General features: G+C 42.4%; 1 protein-coding gene across 2 annotated transcripts; it reads left to right on the top strand.

Annotated features, from left to right (window-relative positions):
- The first annotated feature begins 7,381 nt into the window (after positions 1 to 7,381).
- On the top strand, positions 7,382 to 10,062 carry LOC307126196 (uncharacterized protein). 2 transcript variants are annotated; one of them, XM_079816622.1, is made up of 3 exons: positions 7,382 to 7,904; positions 8,632 to 9,463; positions 9,757 to 10,062. In XM_079816622.1, exons 1-3 carry the CDS (start codon positions 7,591 to 7,593, stop codon positions 9,796 to 9,798), a joined length of 1,188 nt encoding a protein of 395 aa, XP_079672748.1. In that variant the 5' UTR covers positions 7,382 to 7,590; the 3' UTR covers positions 9,799 to 10,062. The 2 variants fall into 2 exon arrangements, with proteins under 2 accessions (XP_079672748.1, XP_079672747.1); XM_079816621.1 differs by having other exon boundaries at positions 8,632 to 9,525.
- Positions 10,063 to 24,534: the final 14,472 nt, after the last annotated feature.

Genomic DNA, 24,534 nt, shown 5'->3' with positions numbered 1-24,534 from the left:
CAGGCAGGCGGTACCGCAGCATCAGAACACGCACCAGCCGACTCCAGAACAGCTTCTTCCCACAAGCAATTAGACTCCTGAACTCTTGATCCATCAGGATCATAACACACACTGGACAGAATATCACTCAGCACAACCCACTGTCGATACACACACATTATATACACATTTATATAATTTATTATTATCATATAGCACCTATTGCACATTGGATCTCTACTGTGAATAATAATGTATACTGTACATTGTATACTATTATTATTATTATTATAGCGTAATGTATATTGTTTAATGTATGTTTTAGTGTGTATATTGTTTAAAGTATATTGTTTAAAGTATATTGTTTAAAGTATATGTATATTGTAAGTATGTGTATATTGGTTAAAGCTGTGAGAACCACACTCACATTGTGTAAATTATTTATTGTTTATTGTAGAGTTTACTGTGCTGTGAGTAATTGTGGGCGCATCAGTGTAATCTGATGCTGCTCTAAATGTTGTACATGTCATGTCGTGACTACTATGTTGCTCGGAACTGCACCAAGAATTTCACCTGCTGTTGCACTTGTGTACATGGCTGTGTGACAATAAAGTGATTTGATTTGATTTTGATTTGACATTATATTGTACTGTTCTTCTGTACTGTTAGAGTTAAATATGTCACTAAAAAGTGCACAGGAGTGGAGTGTGTCTTCATACAATGCAATGTGGATTATACCAGTACTTACAGAGACAGTGGTGCTTGTAATGGGACCACTGGACACTGCTGCACTGGGCTTGTCAACAACCTGAGATGGTTTCCTAGCCATAATTAGGTTGGGCTTTGCTGCAGCGATGTGGGACCCACTAAATCTTGGCTTGGTAAACTAAAATAAGGAAAAACAATTTCAATGAAAAGACTAAATGTGCTGTAACAAATATATAATTAAATTTTTGGAAAATTACAAAATATCTATTGTTCCTATATGTTATTGTTCAACTAGTTAAATACAATATGTAAACTGGTTTCTGTAGAATGGTTTCCCTAAAGTTCATGATGTAAGATTGCTGAATAACTGAGAGAAAGCAGGACAATGGTATATAAGTAGCATTTTAGTGTCCCTCTTCTACTTATACAGATTGAAATAAGCACAGTTAGAATATACAAATAAGTGGGAAGGCATTGCTATAATGTGAGTATATTGTAATTCAGCAGGTACCTTTTTAAAATTACTTAAAATCAAAAGTAGTTTGAGCATAGATTCTAAGAGAAGGTATTTATTAACAGTAATCACGATTACACTTTAAATGGCCACAAGTAGATGCATGATGACTGAATTAATAATGTGTGTATAATTCATTGTGCATAAGTGGAATGTTACCTGAGCAATACAGAAAGAGATCAAGAAAAAGATCAAGAGAGATGCCATGAAGGACTTGAGAAGAGAAGAAAGAGAGCACATAGGTTACATTGTTCTTTTATCATTGACCATGTGACATGGCATTCAAACTAACCAATCAGCACACCCCTGTACAAGGTGTGACAATTGGCAGGTAGGTGTGAAAAACATACCAGCCAACAACACAGCCTTTTACTTTCTGCACTTCATTACATTTCAACTTAACTTTTAAACTTAAAATTGAAATTCCTTTAAATTGTATTACCCTTGACAAACTTGGAATTATCCTAGATGTCACAGATGGAGTGGTCTGGGGCTGGAGCCGAGGCTGGAGCTGAGGCTGAGGCAGACTCTGCTCCATGACCTGCTGTGCTGGTCCAGTAGCGGCAGTGGCCTGTTTAAGACAACCACAAAAATACAGACAATCATTTTTGAATGAGAAAAAAAAATTGTTTAGTAAAATATATATATAAAAATAAATACTTGCAACATCTTCACATTGTTACCTTTTGAGTGTGAAAACCACACATACACTTTGGGACTGCTCCAAGTAAGGTTGTCTGGCCGCGAGACTGCATCGGACATTTTTCAATCTGTAAACATTATAACATGTAATACACAATACATGCATTTCTAACTAAACAGGTATGGCACATTTATTCACTGTCATTTTCCAGGATGCGTGTCATATTTATTTTGTATTAATTAATGTTCTTTGATGGGGAAAATGTAAAATTAGAGAAAGAGTGAATGAGTGAGTTTGTTTCCCCCACTAAAAGAACAAGAGATGAACATCTCACACCTTCAAACCATCCCCCAACATCCCTGCCCCCTCTCTCTCAACCCCCAGAACAAACAAGTCTAGTAGTTTTTTTATAGTACAGTTCACACTGTAGTTTTTTTATAGTATGACATAAATCTCAAATACCTGCAACATCATTTATATGCAGCATATAGATATTCATAAACATCTATAAATAATAATGATACCTGGTTTACATTGGTGTAAACCATAAGTAACAAACCATTGTTCTAATGAATGAGATCAGGTACATGTTTGTACTGACCACTAATATGTTCTTCTGTTATGCAAATACATTTAACAAACAATTCTAATGTTCAATTATGCAAGTCAACAAACACTTAAGTTGTTTATTTCATGAAAAGGTCACAAAAGCACACACTCACCCTTTGATACACGTCATGCCACTTTTTCTGTCGTGGTGCTGGTCTGTTACCCTCAGATGATGGCCAAACTCCTGTGCTGGCAAACTTTTTTAGACGTGCTATCCATTCAGAGTCCGACATGCCTTTATGGGATTTTTTTCCAGACATTTTTTTTGCCCAGGATTAAACTGTTTTGGACAAAACTACCCTTAATAAAATGATTTCTTTGGGAAAAAAATCCACACAACACAACATGTCATTCAAATATGTAATTCGTTTTCTTACCTGCTGTCCGAAATATCGTTGTGTATGTTTTCTATAAATAAACTTGACCTCCGTGAAAATGCTGACCTCCGTGTCCGTGATGCTCGTCTGCTGAACTATTTTTGAACTCTGACACACCCCCTGAGGACTATGTCATCACTTCGTAAACCTTCGGCTCAGTTCGGAAACTTGATTGACATCTGGCTTGCCGCTTCAACTAGCGGTGAAAGGCGTAAACGTGCTCGTGACAGTTCCTGAACTCTGATTGGTCAAATGTCGAAAATGTCAAGAATTCATTGAACTCTGATTGGTCAAATGTCGAAAATGTCGAGATAATGTTAAGAATGGGGCTTTCTGATTGGTTGCAAATGTTATAGTGCTTCGACGTGATTGGCTGTGGAGTTCAACATTGTTCAACATCTGCCCCAAAATGTTGGACGATCCTTCGGCAGCTGGCGTTCAGGTCGCAGTCTCCCCTGGAGGCGTGGGTTCGAATCCCACTTCTGACAAACCAAACCTTTGGCCGCGGGCTCAAGCTAGAGTCTTTAACCCTCTGGCAAGTTGACCCCGTGATATATTAATGTTGACAAAGCACTGCATTTCGGTTTCCGTCACAACTAGAGAAACACTACTGTAACGCTGGCCGTCATCACATGAACTTTAAAGTAACACTTTTGTGCCATGTATGGACTTCTATGGAATTTTCATGCAATTTTCTTGGAATTTCATGCCATGACACTTTGTGAAATTGGACATGTTTTATCGAAGGGGATTCAATGGAATACCGCATTGCGATGTTTACCGGAATGAGAACTTGTTTGTGAAAGGGTATTCATGTTTTGTTTGGGGTTTCTTTGGAGGGATGCAATGTGATTCTTGGAGTTTGACTGTGATGTCATGGACTGACATTTTGGGGATGCAGTAGAATGTCATGGCAAGGAATTCCTGGAAGTTTCTTGGAATGACATGTCATGGGTTTTTGGGGTGTGGGATGGAGTGTCATGGGATGAGATTCATGGAATGTCAAGCGAAACATTGCATTGCCGTTGACAAGAAACGTCATGAGAATGAAAGAATGATGTTAAACATTGACAAAACATTGCAGCAACGCTGCCACATATTACGTGAATATTAGAGGAATGCTATTACTGCATTTATTCAACATCAGTCCTACAAAAGCACTGCATTTCAATCGCATTGCTCATGAAGAAATGGACAATCACACGAAAGGGTATAAAGAAACCCTCACTTTCGCCTAAACGCTCTCGTGTGCCAAAAAGCACCACTCTGCCCCGTGTGAGGCTCGAACTCACGACCTTCAAATTATGAGACTGACGCGCTGCCTAACTGCGCCAACGAGGCCTGTGTTGTGACTAGGGTGAGTGGGGGACCACTAGCTTCTAGATCATCTGCCATTCGGAGTAGCTCCAAAAACCCTGCTCGCCAGTAGCTGCAATGTCAGGATGGCCGAGCGGTCTAAGGCGCTGCGTTCAGGTCGCAGTCTCCCCTGGAGGCGTGGGTTCGAATCCCACTTCTGACAAACCAACCCTTTGGCCGCGGGCTCAAGCTAGAGTCTTTAACCCTCTGGCAAGTTGACCCCATGATATATTAATGTTGACAAAGCACTGCATTTCGGTTTCCGTCACAACTAGAGAAACACTACTGTAACGCTGGCCGTCATCACATGAACTTTAAAGTAACACTTTTGTGCCATGTATGGACTTCTTTGGAATTTTCATGCAGTTTTCTTGGAATTTCATGCCATGACACTTTGTGAAATTGGACATGTTTTATCGAAGGGGATTCAATGGAATACCGCATTGCGATGTTTACCGGAATGAGAACTTGTTTGTGAAAGGGTATTCATGTTTTGTTTGGGGTTTCTTTGGAGGGATGCAATGTGATTCTTGGAGTTTGACTGTGATGTCATGGACTGACATTTTGGGGATGCAGTAGAATGTCATGGCAAGGAATTCCTGGAAATTTCTTGGAATGACATGTCATGGGTTTTTGGGGTGTGGGATGGAGTGTCATGGGATGAGATTCATGGAATGTCAAGCGAAACATTGCATTGCCGTTGACAAGAAACGTCATGAGAATGAAAGAATGATGTTAAACATTGACAAAACATTGCAGCAACGCTGCCACATATTACGTGAATATGAGAGGAATGCTATTACTGCATTTATTCAACATCAGTCCTACAAAAGCACTGCATTTCAATCGCATTGCTCATGAAGAAATGGACAATCACACGAAAGGGTATAAAGAAACCCTCACTTTCGCCTAAACGCTCTCGTGTGCCAAAAAGCACCACTCTGCCCCGTGTGAGGCTCGAACTCACGACCTTCAAATTATGAGACTGACGCGCTGCCTAACTGCGCCAACGAGGCCTGTGTTGTGACTAGGGTGAGTGGGGGACCACTAGCTTCTAGATCATCTGCCATTCGGAGTAGCTCCAAAAACGCTGCTCGCCAGTAGCTGCAATGTCAGGATGGCCGAGCGGTCTAAGGCGCTGCGTTCAGGTCGCAGTCTCCCCTGGAGGCGTGGGTTCGAATCCCACTTCTGACAAACCAACCCTTTGGCCGCGGGCTCAAGCTAGAGTCTTTAACCCTCTGGCAAGTTGACCCCATGATATATTAATGTTGACAAAGCACTGCATTTCGGTTTCCGTCACAACTAGAGAAACACTACTGTAACGCTGGCCGTCATCACATGAACTTTAAAGTAACACTTTTGTGCCATGTATGGACTTCTTTGGAATTTTCATGCAGTTTTCTTGGAATTTCATGCCATGACACTTTGTGAAATTGGACATGTTTTATCGAAGGGGATTCAATGGAATACCGCATTGCGATGTTTACCGGAATGAGAACTTGTTTGTGAAAGGGTATTCATGTTTTGTTTGGGGTTTCTTTGGAGGGATGCAATGTGATTCTTGGAGTTTGACTGTGATGTCATGGACTGACATTTTGGGGATGCAGTAGAATGTCATGGCAAGGAATTCCTGGAAATTTCTTGGAATGACATGTCATGGGTTTTTGGGGTGTGGGATGGAGTGTCATGGGATGAGATTCATGGAATGTCAAGCGAAACATTGCATTGCCGTTGACAAGAAACGTCATGAGAATGAAAGAATGATGTTAAACATTGACAAAACATTGCAGCAACGCTGCCACATATTACGTGAATATGAGAGGAATGCTATTACTGCATTTATTCAACATCAGTCCTACAAAAGCACTGCATTTCAATCGCATTGCTCATGAAGAAATGGACAATCACACGAAAGGGTATAAAGAAACCCTCACTTTCGCCTAAACGCTCTCGTGTGCCAAAAAGCACCACTCTGCCCCGTGTGAGGCTCGAACTCACGACCTTCAAATTATGAGACTGACGCGCTGCCTAACTGCGCCAACGAGGCCTGTTTTGTGACTAGGGTGAGTGGGGGACCACTAGCTTCTAGATCATCTGCCATTCGGAGTAGCTCCAAAAACGCTGCTCGCCAGTAGCTGCAATGTCAGGATGGCCGAGCGGTCTAAGTCGCTGCGTTCAGGTCGCAGTCTCCCCTGGAGGCGTGTGTTCGAATCCCACTTCTGACAAACCAAACCTTTGGCCGCGGGCTCAAGCTAGAGTCTTTAACCCTCTGGCAAGTTGACCCCGTGATATATTAATGTTGACAAAGCACTGCATTTCGGTTTCCGTCACAACTAGAGAAACACTACTGTAACGCTGGCCGTCATCACATGAACTTTAAAGTAACACTTTTGTGCCATGTATGGACTTCTATGGAATTTTCATGCAGTTTTCTTGGAATTTCATGCCATGACACTTTGTGAAATTGGACATGTTTTATCGAAGGGGATTCAATGGAATACCGCATTGCGATGTTTACCGGAATGAGAACTTGTTTGTGAAAGGGTATTCATGTTTTGTTTGGGGTTTCTTTGGATGGATGCAATGTGATTCTTGGAGTTTGACTGTGATGTCATGGACTGACATTTTGGGGATGCAGTAGAATGTCATGGCAAGGAATTCCTGGAAATTTCTTGGAATGACATGTCATGGGTTTTTGGGGTGTGGGATGGAGTGTCATGGGATGAGATTCATGGAATGTCAAGCGAAACATTGCATTGCCGTTGACAAGAAACGTCATGAGAATGAAAGAATGATGTTAAACATTGACAAAACATTGCAGCAACGCTGCCACATATTACGTGAATATTAGAGGAATGCTATTACTGCATTTATTCAACATCAGTCCTACAAAAGCACTGGATTTCAATCGCATTGCTCATGAAGAAATGGACAATCACACGAAAGGGTATAAAGAAACCCTCACTTTCGCCTAAACGCTCTCGTGTGCCAAAAAGCACCACTCTGCCCCGTGTGAGGCTCGAACTCACGACCTTCAGATTATGAGACTGACGCGCTGCCTAACTGCGCCAACGAGGCCTGTGTTGTGACTAGGGTGAGCGGGGGACCAATAGCTTCTAGATCATCTGCCATTCGGTGTAGCTCCAAAAACGCTGCTCGCCAGTAGCTGCAACGTCAGGATGGCCGAGCGGTCTAATGCTGCGTTCACACCAAACGCGAATTGAGCGTCAAAATCGCGCGTACCGCGTCTAGTTTCACGCGCGAACATTTTGAATGCATTCGCGCGTCAGCCGAGAATTGGACGCGCGTAGAAATCGAGCGCTGGAACCGAAATTGACGCGCGTTCGAGGCGGAATTCGCTTCTTGTAGGAGGGGCAAGTGCTAGGTGCTTGTCTGTTTGCAAGATGGCGGATGTCGATCGCGCTTTCGTCGAGAGAGTGACCGCTCTGTATTTGCTCTGGAGAGTAGAACAGCGGCGTAGGGGTCAGCGTCGCCGTACTTGGGTCCACCAGACCCTCCGGAGGCGTACCCAGTTTGGCGAGTTTCACCATTTGCTCCAGGAGCTGCGTCTGGATGACGGCCGCTTTCAGCGGTACTTCCGCCTGTCCCGCGGTCAGTTTGATGACCTGTTGATCCGCATCGGAGCGAGGATCACCCTCCAGGACACCAACTACAGGCGCTCTATCCCAGCAGCGGAGCGCCTGTCCATCTGTCTTCGGTTAGTAAATGTATATGACATTTTAAATACAGTATATGAAATATATGCTATCCCACATGAAAAAAGAGTGTAGTATATTGTAGTAAAATGTATTTTATAAATACTAATGTTTTTTAAACATACTACAGTACATTTTCGTATTTGCTACAATTTGTTACTTTACTGTGGTACAGTTACTAAAGTATGGCTCAAAAACACCATAGTATTACTATAAATGTACTGTGATATACTACATTACTTTTACATGTGGGAATATATGTTATGCTATTAATGTTTCTCAAACTGTGCTACGGATGACACTGTTGGTGACTCAGGAGGTGTTTGTATTAAGTCCTCATTTGCACCTCATTTTGTTCTGGTGTTTAATCGTGGTTTAACCCTGATTTCTGGTTTACACCCTGATCAGTCACAGTTTAATCCATGTCAACTTTTCATGTAGGCTTCCTAAAATATAAATAAGTTGTACTATTGCAGTTAACGGGTAAGCTAAAAAATACAATATTCTCTTGGCAGTCGTGAGACTGTCATGTGTCTGTCTGTAAGCAATATGGATTGGTTGCTTATTGGCTATTGGCTCAGTAGTGATTTTAATAAACAGATTCAAAACTGTCAGACGACAAGCAAACCAACACATATGGTGCATTTCAGTGAAACAGACTGCTTATTTTATGTAATTGAATATGTAACTACAAGTGTACTTCTAATAATATTTATAATAATGTTTTAGGTTTCTTGCCACTGGGGACTCATTCAGGACCATAGCGTCCAGCTATAGGGTTGGAGTGTCAACGGTGTGCCAGATCGTCCCCCAGGTTGTGACTGCCATCTGGGACTGCCTTGTGGAGGACTACATGGCTGTGCCCAACACCGATGACTGGAGGTCCATCGCAGAGGGATTCCAGGAGCGGTGGAACTTCCCTCTGTGCTGTGGGGCGCTGGACGGGAAGCATGTCGTGATCAAGGCACCCCCCAACTCCGGATCCCAGTTCCACAATTACAAGGGAACCTTCTCCATCGTTCTTCTTGCAGTTGTGGATGCAAAGTATCGCTTCCGGGTGATCGATGTTGGGGGGTACGGCAGGACCAGCGACGGTGGGATTCTGGCCCACTCCACCTTTGGACAGGCTCTCCGGGCTGGCACACTTCATCTGCCTCCTGACCAGCCTCTACCCGGTGCTGAAGAAAGAGGACCCCAGCCCCATGTCTTCGTGGCTGATGAGGCGTTCCCGCTGCGGAGGAACCTCATGCGGCCCTTCCCTGGACGCACCCTTCCTCCAGAGAGGCGTGTGTTCAATTACCGGCTGTCCAGAGCCCGGCTGGTGGTGGAGAACGCCTTTGGCATCCTCTGCTCACAGTGGAGGATGTACCGCCGCCTCATCGAGGTCCACCCTGAAGTTGCGGAGAAATGTGTGAAGGCGACGTGTGTTCTCCACAATTTTATGAGGTCTTCAGAGGGGAGAGAGGCACCTGCTGTAAGGGGCGCGGGACATGCTGGAGAGGAGCCACTGCCAGGTCTGGGTCGGCTTGCAGCAAACAACTCCTCCAGAGAGGCACTCCGGGTGAGGGATGTGTTCATGGCACACTTCTCGGCGGAGGGAGCAGTTCCATGGCAGCCACAATAGTAACATTTGAAGTCCTTCTCATGACTTCCCCACAACGGCTCTTTTAAGAGCCACCCACAAACCTATAAAGAGCATGACTACCAAAAAATAGTTCTCCTTTATTAATATTATTATTAGTATTTTTGCTATTATTATCATGAATACTATTATTTCTTTAAATTACATGGTATGTGTCATAATTATGTACAACTATTGGTTTGTATGTTGTTTGCTTCTGCCTCTGTTTGCAGGTCATGGCTGGTCTATCTGCACCTGCACTGCTGATGCCTTGATGCTGCCTGCTGCTGCACTCCTATTGTTAATATAACATGCTAAAGAATCACATAGGTGGACTTTCTTCATCTCATTCAGAAATCGATGACTGCAAGTGCTTAGCGTCACATTCATAGTTCACATAGCTGAACAATGTCATTCCTCCTTTGATGTACTGATTAATTGTATAGGTCTGTGCCATGTCTGGGGTCCGGTTATTACTGTAAAATATTCTGTCATTTATTTTGGTTTTGATGATAAATGGAGGCAGCTTTGAAAAGTTATTACCTGGTACTGTTTTTTTTTCTCTTTGTTTCTTCACACACAACACTGTACACACACAAAGTATGTTCACCTACACCAAAGTATGTTTTTTTTTTTAGATTTTACTAATGTGTCGTATAATCTATCTGTAGATATGGAATAAATAGCATTCAATACAAATTTCATCTGTCATACATTCAAAGAAATATTCAAAAAATGTGCTTTGTTGTGCATTACCACCACACCAGGCATTTTTACTGATTAACACAATTTATTGAGGCAACACACAAAATACAATATAAAATGTACAATATGTACAAACTATTTACATATAAAATGAAATGTAGTGACATACATGTGCACAAAGTATATTTCAATAATAAAATAATATTAAGTTTCAAATGTGTACAAACTAAACTGTGCATACAGACACAGGAATGAAAAGGACCTCGCTTGGAAGGTGGAACAGCCGCAAGGAAGGAGGGCATTCTGAGTTTCCTGCAGAGCCTGCTGCCTCATTTTTTTAAAGGTTACTGTGGGGGGGGGTCCAATTGATCCAAATTTAGCACAATGGTGCTGTTTTCCATAGCCAATTTGTACATTTGAAATTTTATTATTTCCTTTCTCTGAGGCGGCATGCTCTGCAGAAAAGGCAGAAGGCTGAGGAGGAAGTGCTCATCAGCGGACTGTGGTGGGTGTGGTGGGGGTGGTGGGGGTGGAGGTCGCCTCAGGAGCTCCATCAGGGTCTGCTCCACCTCCGATGGAGCATCCTGGGGCCGCACACGAGTCCGCCGGGGTGCTCTCCTCCTCTGTTGCCCTGTAAAATAAAAAAACACAACACAGTGCATTGAGAAGGCAGAACAAAGATACGTGCTTGTCATGGTCACAGTGACGGCTCAAAATTTCAATTGAAACATCACATTTATCTACATATTGCCCGAATAATATGTCTGCCTGCGTGAGTGACGTGCTTACATCCAAGTGTGAATTGGTTTCAACTTGCATTAACATACATTAACTAATTACAGTTATACTTCACACATACATATAAGCATTTAAATGAACTAGCTAAACAGTATGCAGATGATTGGTGGCATACACTGCAATGGAATTGTATTGCTATTTACAAAAACAATGAGGGGACTCATTCACCAGCTTCTGTGACTTTGTGTGAATGATGAGTGGATACTGTACTAATGTTGAAATATTGCTTGTACTATTTCCTTCACACACCTCTGGGTTCAGCAGCAGGGGCAGAGGGACCAGGGAGTGGGGAGACAGGAGAAGAGGCAGGGGATGTTGGATCAGGTTGTTCATCATCATTTGCCTCTGGCAAGACATTATGGAATGTTAAAACAACACACTGGTAACAGTAGTCATACACAGAGTACATTATACTGTTGATCTGTAAACAATGACAGCATATATGCCTTGTAATGTGCCTTCACTGGGAACACACCTGCCTCCGTCTCCCCTGTTATTGGTTCAGACTCTCCCTGGTCCTCGGGGTGGCTGTCCTCTCTGATCTGGGCCTCGACCCCCCCCATGTTACTGGTGGTCTCACGTGGGGTGACGAAGGGGTCAAGGAATCCCAGGATCGTGGAGTATTTCCACCTCTTCCCCGACCCTGCTGCTGACCCACTCCTCTTCTCCATGTCCTTCCTCTTCTCCTTCAGGTACGTGTCCCTGAGGCTTTTCCACTTTTTCCTGCAATAGTCCTCTGAATAAACACATTATGTGGTTAGCGAAAAATAGCTGTATATTACTGGGAAATTAGTTGTAAAATAGCGTCAAGCCAGCTTGCTGGTTAAGCAGGGTCTATAACAAAAGTTTAATGTGTAATTAACTTACCAGGTTGCCCAATCTCCTCACTGACAGTCTTCCAAGCGAGGTCCTTTTTATTCCTGTCTCTGTAGAAATATGAAGTGCTATCATATAGCTCAGTGTGACTGGTCACCGCCAAAATCAAACGCTCCTCCATGATTCCTTCAATGAATGACGAATTAATTAATGAATGAGTCCAGGCGGCCCTGCCCCCGTGAATCACGAGCAGGCTCCTGATTGGTTAACGCGGCGCGAATTTGACGCCAAAGTTCAGATTTTTCAACTCGGGCGTCAGACGCGAATTCGCTTCAAACGCGTGAATCAACAAAATGCACAAAAAGCACCACTCGCGCGTAACGCGCGTAACGCCCAAGACGCTCAATTCGCGAGCAATTCGCGTCATTCGCGCGAACTGGACGCGCGAATGAGGCGGATTCGCGTCCTTCGCGCCGCGCGTAACGCGCCTTCCGCGCCGCGGGACCTCCAGACGCGCGTCAACGCGCCTTTCCATTGACTTAACATTGAAATCACTCGCGCCTGACGCTCAATTCGCGTCCGGTGTGAACGCACCATAAGGCGCTGCGTTCAGGTCGCAGTCTCCCCTGGAGGCGTGGGTTCGAATCCCACTTCTGACAAACAAAACCTTTGGCCGCGGGCTCAAGCTAGAGTCTTTAACCCTCTGGCAAGTTGACCCAGTGATACATTAATGTTGACAAAGCACTGCATTTCGGTTTCCGTCACAACTAGAGAAACACTACTGTAACGCTGGCCGTCATCACATGAACTTTAAAGTAACACTTTTGTGCCATGTATGGACTTCTATGGAATTTTCATGCAGTTTTCTTGGAATTTCATGCCATGACACTTTGTGAAATTGGACATGTTTTATCGAAGGGGATTCAATGGAATACCGCATTGCGATGTTTACCGGAATGAGAACTTGTTTGTGAAAGGGTATTCATGTTTTGTTTGGGGTTTCTTTGGAGGGATGCAATGTGATTCTTGGAGTTTGACTGTGATGTCATGGACTGACATTTTGGGGATGCAGTAGAATGTCATGGCAAGGAATTCCTGGAAATTTCTTGGAATGACATGTCATGGGTTTTTGGGGTGTGGGATGGAGTGTCATGGGATGAGATTCATGGAATGTCAAGCGAAACATTGCATTGCCGTTGACAAGAAACGTCATGAGAATGAAAGAATTATGTTAAACATTGACAAAACATTGCAGCAACGCTGCCACATATTACGTGAATATGAGAGGAATGCTATTACTGCATTTATTCAACATCAGTCCTACAAAAGCACTGCATTTCAATCGCATTGCTCATGAAGAAATGGACAATCACACGAAAGGGTATAAAGAAACCCTCACTTTCGCCTAAACGCTCTCGTGTGCCAAAAAGCACCACTCTGCCCCGTGTGAGGCTCGAACTCACGACCTTCAAATTATGAGACTGACGCGCTGCCTAACTGCGCCAACGAGGCCTGTGTTGTGACTAGGGTGAGTGGGGGACCACTAGCTTCTAGATCATCTGCCATTCGGAGTAGCTCCAAAAACGCTGCTCGCCAGTAGCTGCAATGTCAGGATGGCCGAGCGGTCTAAGGCGCTGCGTTCAAGCTGGGGAACAATAGTCCAACAAAGGTGGGGAAGAAGGGAAGAAAAGGGGGAAGAAAGAAAGAGAGAAGGGGAAGAAGGAAAAGAAAAAATGAAGAAAAGAAAAGGTGAAATGTGACTTTTGGAGATATTCCATCCTTAGCATATGTCTTGTGATAACTTTCCCAGTTTCTTTGTGTGGGAAAATCGCGCATTTACATTACACTGTTTTCTATTGCAGGTGCTCACCAAGACCGGGGTTCGAATCCAGCTAAAGACAACTTTTTGTAATATTTATATTTTAATTAAATAAACACTTTTTTGAATGCATAATGTTCCAGTGTTAATAAAATATACATATGTAATTAGTTACCAATGGAACAGTGTTATTATTATTTAGTAGTTGTATTATTTTTTATCTGAATAAGCATTTTTAGGTTATATTCAAACAAGACATTTGCAAATCTGTTATTTGTAATGAACAAAGATGCAACCCATTAAACAGTAACCATTTTGCTGAAAAATGTCTGTCACAAGAATAAGAATTTTTTTTTTTATATATATATACAAAGTTTTTATTGTTGCAGTGTTATGTGAAAGTAAAAAAGTCAAAATGCAATCACTTGTCATGTCAAATTGTTTTTATTTTACAATTATGTAAACAGAACAGTAATGAATATTAAATAAAATGTTAAATAAGTTTTCAAAAATAAAAGGTCAATTAAATTTAAATTTTAAATAACAATTTTAAAATGTTAAATAATGTTTAAAAACAAAATTAAAATGTTAAATATTACTGCACTCTATATACACAATACTATATACAAAAAAAAAATTAATACTATATACAAAAAATATATATATACATTATTTAGAAGTTGTTCTCCTCATTTCTTTTAACCACTCCTCTTTTGTAATGGTCTCTGTCTGTGGGCAATACACCCTGCACTGTACTGGCTGTGCCCAGTTGCAATTGTTTTAAATTGCCCACATTTTTTGCACGTGTTCGCCTCTACAGTTCTCCTGTAGGGTCTCTTGGGCATGGCAGCTGGTGTAGTAGGCTGTGAGCTGGTGCCCTGCACCACTGCAGGCTGTAACAGTGGCTGCATCATTGGCATGCCCTGGACCATCTGGACTCCTTGGACCATTGGCATGCCCTGGAACATTGGCACAGCCTGAAACATTGGCACACCCTGGAAACCTGGTGCTGCCGGTATAATAATATTCGGCAGCATCTGCAGTGATGATCCAGGTGCTGATGGTGTAACCAACATCTGACTCTGTGCTGGTGCCTTGGGTCTGAGAGGGGGTCGCCCAACAGCAGTCTGCCTCTGCTTTGCCTGACCTGCTGTGCTCTCTGGTAGCTTGTACTGGTGCAGCTCCCCTGGTTGTTCTGACTCTGTGCGTAGGCGCTTGGCAACCTGGAGAGGCTCCTGAGCTTCAGGGAGGGGCTGAGGCAACTGAATGCCCTGGAGCAGCACAGACAGTTCCTGCTTTTTCTGTCTGTTGTTGTGCCACTGAATCAGGGTGTTCTGGTTAACCTCCATCAGCTGTATTGACGTCCCTCCCATCACCAAGCCGTTGCCCAGTACAAGCTGCCTTATCCTGCGATAGTCTTGCAGGATCAGAGACCATCTTGACAGGGCTCCCTTGCCTTTTCTTTTGGGGCTAGGGTGAGCAGTGCAAAGTCTTATGAAGATGGTCTCCACCAGACGGCAACAGTCAGGCCACTGAGCAGCTATGCCACTTGCACCCAGCACACATCTGGTGGTGCTTTCTAGTCCAGGGGTTTGAGTGGGCCTCTGTGGTACCCTGAAGCGTCCACTCAGCAGTCTTTTTTTGTGTCGAGCTGCTGTCACCACCCCTGTCTTGTCCCGGTCATCAAGGTTCTGCCAAAGAGCAATTATGGTGTTGGCTTCCTGGTTGGTCAGACTGAGGGCTGTGTGACCCCGGAGCTCCACCAGATATTCTGCCAGCCTGTCCACATGTTGGTAACCCGGGACATTTTGGTAGTCAACAGCCTATTAAAAAATACAAACAAACAATGAAATTACTACATCACATCTGTTTAAAGCATAATTCTATTATTTTCCTGTTTATCATCATAAAGCTCTTTTGACACAATCTGTTTAGTACAAAGCACTATAGAAATAAAGCTGACTTAATGCATATTTGCTGTTTATGACTTTAGGCTGTATTTGTAAATTTAGAATATGTGGAAAGTCTGGATTCAAAGCACTGGATGTTAATTCATCACTGTTTGAATTATTCTACTTGATTTGAAAGAAATACAAAGGAGTGGTATTTACCATCTCTCCATCATCATCATCATCATCATCATCATCATCATCATCCTGCCCAGCATCTTCTGGCTCTGAGGGGAGAGGAGAGACAGCAGTCCCTGAGGGTCCAGCTTCAGCTGATGAAGGAGACTGTGTGAGGCCATGTGTGGGGTCAGGGACCAGTGAAGGGGATGTGGAGCCCAGTACAGATTCAGCACTGCAGGTGACCAGGGTGGCAGAACCCAGTGTCTGTGTGGAGGAGGATGGTGACAGAACAGCTTCAGGATCTGTAATGGTGTGATCCTCGCTGATGTCACAGAAGCCCTCATCTTCATCTCGCTCCTCCACACTGAGGTCCTCAATGAGCTCTGCGGTCTGCTCAGAGTCTGGATTCATGTCCTGCAGTGACTGACCAGTCTGCTGGAACAGATACTGCACTCCAATGAGCTCACCTGAAACAAACACAATAAACAAGCAGAAATTAAATACAATGTTGTGTATGATATTTGATAAAGTAGGCTTTTGTAGTAGCTCATATAGTGTAATGTTGTGAGAATATGGAGCTCATAGTTGAGGAGAAGGGAAAAAATGAAGAATTTTTTTATTTTTATTCAGAGGCCCAAAACCTTTACAGTTTTTTTTTTTTACGATTGCTTAAGCACAATTTTAAAAACAAGGCTCATTTTGAGCTCATTATTTTTCTAATCAATTAAACCTGTGTTGCTTCAGTCCAGTAAATGTTAATCAAATATTACTAACAATATAAAAGTTATTCTTTAGAATTACTTTCTAAAAATCAGTGCAGATTTCACAGCAGAAAGACACGTGAAGCACGAGCTGAAGGAGGTTGTTTGTACAATTATAATAAAAGGCCTTTTACTTGCTAAAAAAAATATGGAATATCAATCAGATGACAGAGGGCATGTTTCCAGAAAAGTTTTGATCATGTTTAAAATTTAGAGGCCTTTAGAAATTTGCATATCAAATATGATACAGTAGACTGTAGGGTAAAATCTAATATATAGACTGAGATTACACAGAAATGGCAAATTTATAAACAATAACAAATTCACTCACCGGTGTAACATGCAGGGGCACAAAATGTGGGGACCACTTTCCTGCCAAACAGCTTTTCATAATTGCCGTTTACACAGTGAACTAGTTCTCCTGTGTAGCTGCGCAAAGCTGATGGCTCCGATGACAGGGAAGCAGCCTCCCGGTCCTGGTTCCACCGGTGTAGACCCTCCAGCAGATAAATCTGAAAATTCAGACTGTTTGCACTGGTCCCTGTAAATAGACACAACCGCGTGTTAAAGATGAAGGTGTTAAAGAAACATACAAAGACACATAATGCTCTTTCTTTACAGATGCACAAGTTGTGTGACAAAGACTTACCTGGGATGAAACGGTTCAGATGTAAATGAAAGGACTCGAGAGAAGTGGAGCCTCTTGCACATCTGTAAGTCTTCAGAAGCATGCCACCCTTGGTTAAGCTCCCCGTCTCTGTGTAAAGCACAAGACCAGGGGGATCTTGAATGCATTTGACATGCTTCTTCTGGACATTCCAGATGTGCTCCATCCTTTCTCTGTCCAGGAGAGGAACACCCAGGGAGTCATTGCCCTTGCTGCTCAGGAGCTCTGTAAGCAGCTGCTCATGGAGAAGGATGGTAGTCTCCACTCCACGGGTCCTCCTCCGGCAGTGGAGAGCCAGCTCCATCCTGGTAAGATGCTTGTTGACATCTTCATCTGTCAGCGCAGGCCAACCCTGAGATATCAACTGCTCTCTCTTTGCTTTGCGAAGCTCAGAAACATCAGCCGCATCCCACTCAAAAATGCATGCTGACAGCCGTGACATAAAGATGGGATACAGCTGATGGGCATCAGTTGTACACCCCAAGGCAATCCTGCGCATAAAATGCCAGATGTCCAAGCGAACCATGAGATCTGGCCAACCTCTGAATCTTGTTTTCAGCTTGGTCTCGCCCACCTCAGTGCAGCAGCCACAGTCCACGTACAACACAGCAGGTGGGTCCACACCAGCCTTCTGGTACCGTTTCACCAGACCATCTACCATTATGTCCAGTCCTGCTCCTTCCTGGGCTGTAAGCACACTTATGAGCACCTGACCAAACTCATTGCCAACAGAGGTAAGCCAGAGTCCCGTTCCCCTCGCCGTCCCAGCCAGCTTCTTGGTGATCTGTAATAGACATGATATGAAGCATGCTGTGAATGTAATGAAACTGCACACCACAGAGTGCCATGCTGTGATATAATAAACAGCATCATAAATGAACAAAAATCCACCACTAACCTTTTTAGTGGAATCCATCTTCAAGACAGAGCCATAGGTGGATGTTATCTTGGCATGGATTTCATCCAGCCTTGTCAGGATGTCTTGACTGTACACTGTGAGCAGCCACTTGCAGCTTGGCACCACTGTAGGCTCTGGGGGTTCCTGAAATTTTACCGGCAACACCCCAGGTGCATTGCGGAAGTCCAAACACTGCGTGGTGTACCGGGCCAGACACTGGAGCCACTCCTCACTGTGGTTCTCACGCAGCTGTTTAATTATCCGCGTGGGACTGTTGCCTAGGCCACGTTCGCGCAGGAACCGAATGACCCTCATATCACAGGCATACCTTAGGAAAAGCAAAATCCAATTTACATATTTGTTTTGTAAAGTATTTGAAAATAAATGTGATGAAGGGCTATCAAGTGGATGTGGAATGAAAGTGTACTTACTTCCGCGTGAGGATGACCCGAAACTCCGATCGATGGCCCAGATCCAGCTGTTGCAGGACAGTCTGACTCCAAGACACATGCGTGGCTTTACACTTGGCACAGATTAGGGTTTCTGTGACCATGTTGTACATCCTATCGATGTCCAGAACCTGCCGTGCCCTTTTGTGCAGACCTCCACCTGTCAGCTGATGCTGTCTACAGGCAGGATTGGGACAGATAACCTTTACCCTCCACAGCTTGTACGGCATCCACAGCAACAGAGCATGACAAAAAAATCTGTCTGGAGCTGGAGCCTGGTTGTAGGTAAGTGCTGGCTGTGGTGGGTAATACCAGAGCTGTAAGTTTTCACGAAGCTCTGGTTTCCCCTTGGGCCCCGTTTTAAAAAGTCTGTTTGCAATCCACCTGTGGTCTTCCTGTGGCAAGGTCTCCGACCACAAACGATGCAGTCGAACTGCAGATGGAGCTTGCAATATTGCCCCAGAAGGAGCAGTCTGTGAAAGAAAAAGAAAAAACATTAAGTCTAGCAAGATCATTTGATCAATAAGCGCTTTATTTTTCCAAGACTACCCTCTCATGAAACAGTGATTATTGCTACAATAAAACTGGTAACTTTGTATTAGTCACTACTGTCATCCAAAAAGGAATGAATATTCTTAAAGCCAGTTTAATATATAAAATATCAACAGCAGGTAAGCTTATTTTCTAACTAATTTTGCAAACATCATCTCTTTATTTTAAATATCTGATTATGTTGACAACCATAAATATTTCTTTACATTTATTATCAAGTTGATTCTCTGAGGAGCCAAGCACAAACATTATGACTTTGCTTGGTTAGTGTTTATTAAGCTTGAAAGTGTTTAAGGAAGCTACTGGTTATCACATTCAAAATGTCAGGGTATGTAAGCCCCATCCCATAAAATATTGGATATCAAGTACTTACTTTACATTAATAGAATAAAACTGATGGTAAATTTGTTCCAAATGTTTTCAGAACTGTGTCAGCGGCCAGCACTGTTTTGTGTCAAGTTAGGGTTAATATGCCAGTTTAGTTACCTTTATAGACCAACAGAATTTGAAATGACTTACCGAGACAATACTGCAAGACTCGGCAGGACTGGGCACATCTGCAGTGGTTCTGGAGACAGAGGCTGGAACTCCAGGGTCTTGTGTCTGTACAATCACGCAGTGAAATATAATAGATGTTTTATAACAGGAGAAACAGTCAAACATAACTGTCTAATAATTTTAACTCATCCTAGATGTAGTTACAAAACTGTATACTATAGCCTTTGTTTTTTGAAAGAAGATTGAAGATTAATATACAGACAAAAACAGTAATACCAGGAAATATAATTGCATTTTAATATCATTCGCTGCTTATTATAATCTATTTTCAAATTATTTAGTGCATCAATTGCTGAATAAAAGTGTAACATTTCTTTAAAAAAAAATACCAACTTTTGTACTGCAGTGTATATAAAATCTATTTAATTCAAACATTAATTAACATTTAATTAACACCTGCTGACTGGCTGCATCACCACCTGGTACGGCAACAGTACCGCCCGCAGCCGCAAAGCCCTGCAAAGGGTAGTGCGCACGGCCAGCTGCATCATCGGAGGTGAGCTTCCCTCCCTCCAGGACATTTACGCCAGGCGGTGTGTGAAGAGAGCTCAGAGGATCATCAGAGACTCTAGCCACCCGAGCCATGGGCTGCTCTCACTGCTGCCATCAGGCAGGCGGTACCGCAGCATCAGAACACGCACCAGCCGACTCCAGAACAGCTTCTTCCCACAAGCAATTAGACTCCTGAACTCTTGATCCATCAGGATCATAACACACACTGGACAGAATATCACTCAGCACAACCCACTGTCGATACACACACATTATATACACATTTATATAATTTATTATTATCATATAGCACCTATTGCACATTGGATCTCTACTGTGAATAATAATGTATACTGTACATTGTATACTATTATTATTATTATTATAGCGTAATGTATATTGTTTAATGTATGTTTTAGTGTGTATATTGTTTAAAGTATATTGTTTAAAGTATATTGTTTAAAGTATATGTATATTGTAAGTATGTGTATATTGGTTAAAGCTGTGAGAACCACACTCACATTGTGTAAATTATTTATTGTTTATTGTAGAGTTTACTGTGCTGTGAGTAATTGTGGGCGCATCAGTGTAATCTGATGCTGCTCTAAATGTTGTACATGTCATGTCGTGACTACTATGTTGCTCGGAACTGCACCAAGAATTTCACCTGCTGTTGCACTTGTGTACATGGCTGTGTGACAATAAAGTGATTTGATTTGATTTTGATTTGACATTATATTGTACTGTTCTTCTGTACTGTTAGAGTTAAATATGTCACTAAAAAGTGCACAGGAGTGGAGTGTGTCTTCATACAATGCAATGTGGATTATACCAGTACTTACAGAGACAGTGGTGCTTGTAATGGGACCACTGGACACTGCTGCACTGGGCTTGTCAACAACCTGAGATGGTTTCCTAGCCATAATTAGGTTGGGCTTTGCTGCAGCGATGTGGGACCCACTAAATCTTGGCTTGGTAAACTAAAATAAGGAAAAACAATTTCAATGAAAAGACTAAATGTGCTGTAACAAATATATAATTAAATTTTTGGAAAATTACAAAATATCTATTGTTCCTATATGTTATTGTTCAACTAGTTAAATACAATATGTAAACTGGTTTCTGTAGAATGGTTTCCCTAAAGTTCATGATGTAAGATTGCTGAATAACTGAGAGAAAGCAGGACAATGGTATATAAGTAGCATTTTAGTGTCCCTCTTCTACTTATACAGATTGAAATAAGCACAGTTAGAATATACAAATAAGTGGGAAGGCATTGCTATAATGTGAGTATATTGTAATTCAGCAGGTACCTTTTTAAAATTACTTAAAATCAAAAGTAGTTTGAGCATAGATTCTAAGAGAAGGTATTTATTAACAGTAATCACGATTACACTTTAAATGGCCACAAGTAGATGCATGATGACTGAATTAATAATGTGTGTATAATTCATTGTGCATAAGTGGAATGTTACCTGAGCAATACAGAAAGAGATCAAGAAAAAGATCAAGAGAGATGCCATGAAGGACTTGAGAAGAGAAGAAAGAGAGCACATAGGTTACATTGTTCTTTTATCATTGACCATGTGACATGGCATTCAAACTAACCAATCAGCACACCCCTGTACAAGGTGTGACAATTGGCAGGTAGGTGTGAAAAACATACCAGCCAACAACACAGCCTTTTACTTTCTGCACTTCATTACATTTCAACTTAACTTTTAAACTTAAAATTGAAATTCCTTTAAATTGTATTACCCTTGACAAACTTGGAATTATCCTAGATGTCACAGATGGAGTGGTCTGGGGCTGGAGCCGAGGCTGGAGCTGAGGCTGAGGCAGACTCTGCTCCATGACCTGCTGTGCTGGTCCAGTAGCGGCAGTGGCCTGTTTAAGACAACCACAAAAATACAGACAATCATTTTTGAATGAGAAAAAAAAATTGTTTAGTAAAATATATATATAAAAATAAATACTTGCAACATCTTCACATTGTTACCTTTTGAGTGTGAAAACCACACATACACTTTGGGACTGCTCCAAGTAAGGTTGTCTGGCCGCGAGACTGCATCGGACATTTTTCAATCTGTAAACATTATAACATGTAATACACAATACATGCATTTCTAACTAAACAGGTATGGCACATTTATTCACTGTCATTTTCCAGGATGCGTGTCATATTTATTTTGTATTAATTAATGTTCTTTGATGGGGAAAATGTAAAATTAGAGAAAGAGTGAATGAGTGAGTTTGTTTCCCCCACTAAAAGAACAAGAGATGAACATCTCACACCTTCAAACCATCCCCCAACATCCCTGCCCCCTCTCTCTCAACCCCCAGAACAAACAAGTCTAGTAGTTTTTTTATAGTACAGTTCACACTGTAGTTTTTTTATAGTATGACATAAATCTCAAATACCTGCAACATCATTTATATGCAGCATATAGATATTCATAAACATCTATAAATAATAATGATACCTGGTTTACATTGGTGTAAACCATAAGTAACAAACCATTGTTCTAATGAATGAGATCAGGTACATGTTTGTACTGACCACTAATATGTTCTTCTGTTATGCAAATACATTTAACAAACAATTCTAATGTTCAATTATGCAAGTCAACAAACACTTAAGTTGTTTATTTCATGAAAAGGTCACAAAAGCACACACTCACCCTTTGATACACGTCATGCCACTTTTTCTGTCGTGGTGCTGGTCTGTTACCCTCAGATGATGGCCAAACTCCTGTGCTGGCAAACTTTTTTAGACGTGCTATCCATTCAGAGTCCGACATGCCTTTATGGGATTTTTTTCCAGACATTTTTTTTGCCCAGGATTAAACTGTTTTGGACAAAACTACCCTTAATAAAATGATTTCTTTGGGAAAAAAATCCACACAACACAACATGTCATTCAAATATGTAATTCGTTTTCTTACCTGCTGTCCGAAATATCGTTGTGTATGTTTTCTATAAATAAACTTGACCTCCGTGAAAATGCTGACCTCCGTGTCCGTGATGCTCGTCTGCTGAACTATTTTTGAACTCTGACACACCCCCTGAGGACTATGTCATCACTTCGTAAACCTTCGGCTCAGTTCGGAAACTTGATTGACATCTGGCTTGCCGCTTCAACTAGCGGTGAAAGGCGTAAACGTGCTCGTGACAGTTCCTGAACTCTGATTGGTCAAATGTCGAAAATGTCAAGAATTCATTGAACTCTGATTGGTCAAATGTCGAAAATGTCGAGATAATGTTAAGAATGGGGCTTTCTGATTGGTTGCAAATGTTATAGTGCTTCGACGTGATTGGCTGTGGAGTTCAACATTGTTCAACATCTGCCCCAAAATGTTGGACGATCCTTCGGCAGCTGGCGTTCAGGTCGCAGTCTCCCCTGGAGGCGTGGGTTCGAATCCCACTTCTGACAAACCAAACCTTTGGCCGCGGGCTCAAGCTAGAGTCTTTAACCCTCTGGCAAGTTGACCCCGTGATATATTAATGTTGACAAAGCACTGCATTTCGGTTTCCGTCACAACTAGAGAAACACTACTGTAACGCTGGCCGTCATCACATGAACTTTAAAGTAACACTTTTGTGCCATGTATGGACTTCTATGGAATTTTCATGCAATTTTCTTGGAATTTCATGCCATGACACTTTGTGAAATTGGACATGTTTTATCGAAGGGGATTCAATGGAATACCGCATTGCGATGTTTACCGGAATGAGAACTTGTTTGTGAAAGGGTATTCATGTTTTGTTTGGGGTTTCTTTGGAGGGATGCAATGTGATTCTTGGAGTTTGACTGTGATGTCATGGACTGACATTTTGGGGATGCAGTAGAATGTCATGGCAAGGAATTCCTGGAAGTTTCTTGGAATGACATGTCATGGGTTTTTGGGGTGTGGGATGGAGTGTCATGGGATGAGATTCATGGAATGTCAAGCGAAACATTGCATTGCCGTTGACAAGAAACGTCATGAGAATGAAAGAATGATGTTAAACATTGACAAAACATTGCAGCAACGCTGCCACATATTACGTGAATATTAGAGGAATGCTATTACTGCATTTATTCAACATCAGTCCTACAAAAGCACTGCATTTCAATCGCATTGCTCATGAAGAAATGGACAATCACACGAAAGGGTATAAAGAAACCCTCACTTTCGCCTAAACGCTCTCGTGTGCCAAAAAGCACCACTCTGCCCCGTGTGAGGCTCGAACTCACGACCTTCAAATTATGAGACTGACGCGCTGCCTAACTGCGCCAACGAGGCCTGTGTTGTGACTAGGGTGAGTGGGGGACCACTAGCTTCTAGATCATCTGCCATTCGGAGTAGCTCCAAAAACCCTGCTCGCCAGTAGCTGCAATGTCAGGATGGCCGAGCGGTCTAAGGCGCTGCGTTCAGGTCGCAGTC

Source organism: Gobio gobio, assembly GCF_949357685.1.
Source record: "Gobio gobio genome assembly, chromosome: 5".
NCBI classification, from domain to species: domain Eukaryota; kingdom Metazoa; phylum Chordata; class Actinopteri; order Cypriniformes; family Gobionidae; genus Gobio; species Gobio gobio.
Note: the sequence above shows the minus strand (reverse complement) of the source record. Positions and strands in the feature narration are given on the sequence as shown.

Bases quoted from the DNA above. Each gene is read 5' to 3' on its own strand.
- LOC307126196 (XM_079816621.1), top strand. From the start codon at position 7,591: ATGGCGGATGTCGATCGCGCTTTCGTCGAGAGAGTGACCGCTCTGTAT. The intron at 7,905-8,631 runs GTTAGTAAATGT...ATAATGTTTTAG, and splicing joins CGCCTGTCCATCTGTCTTCG to GTTTCTTGCCACTGGGGACT.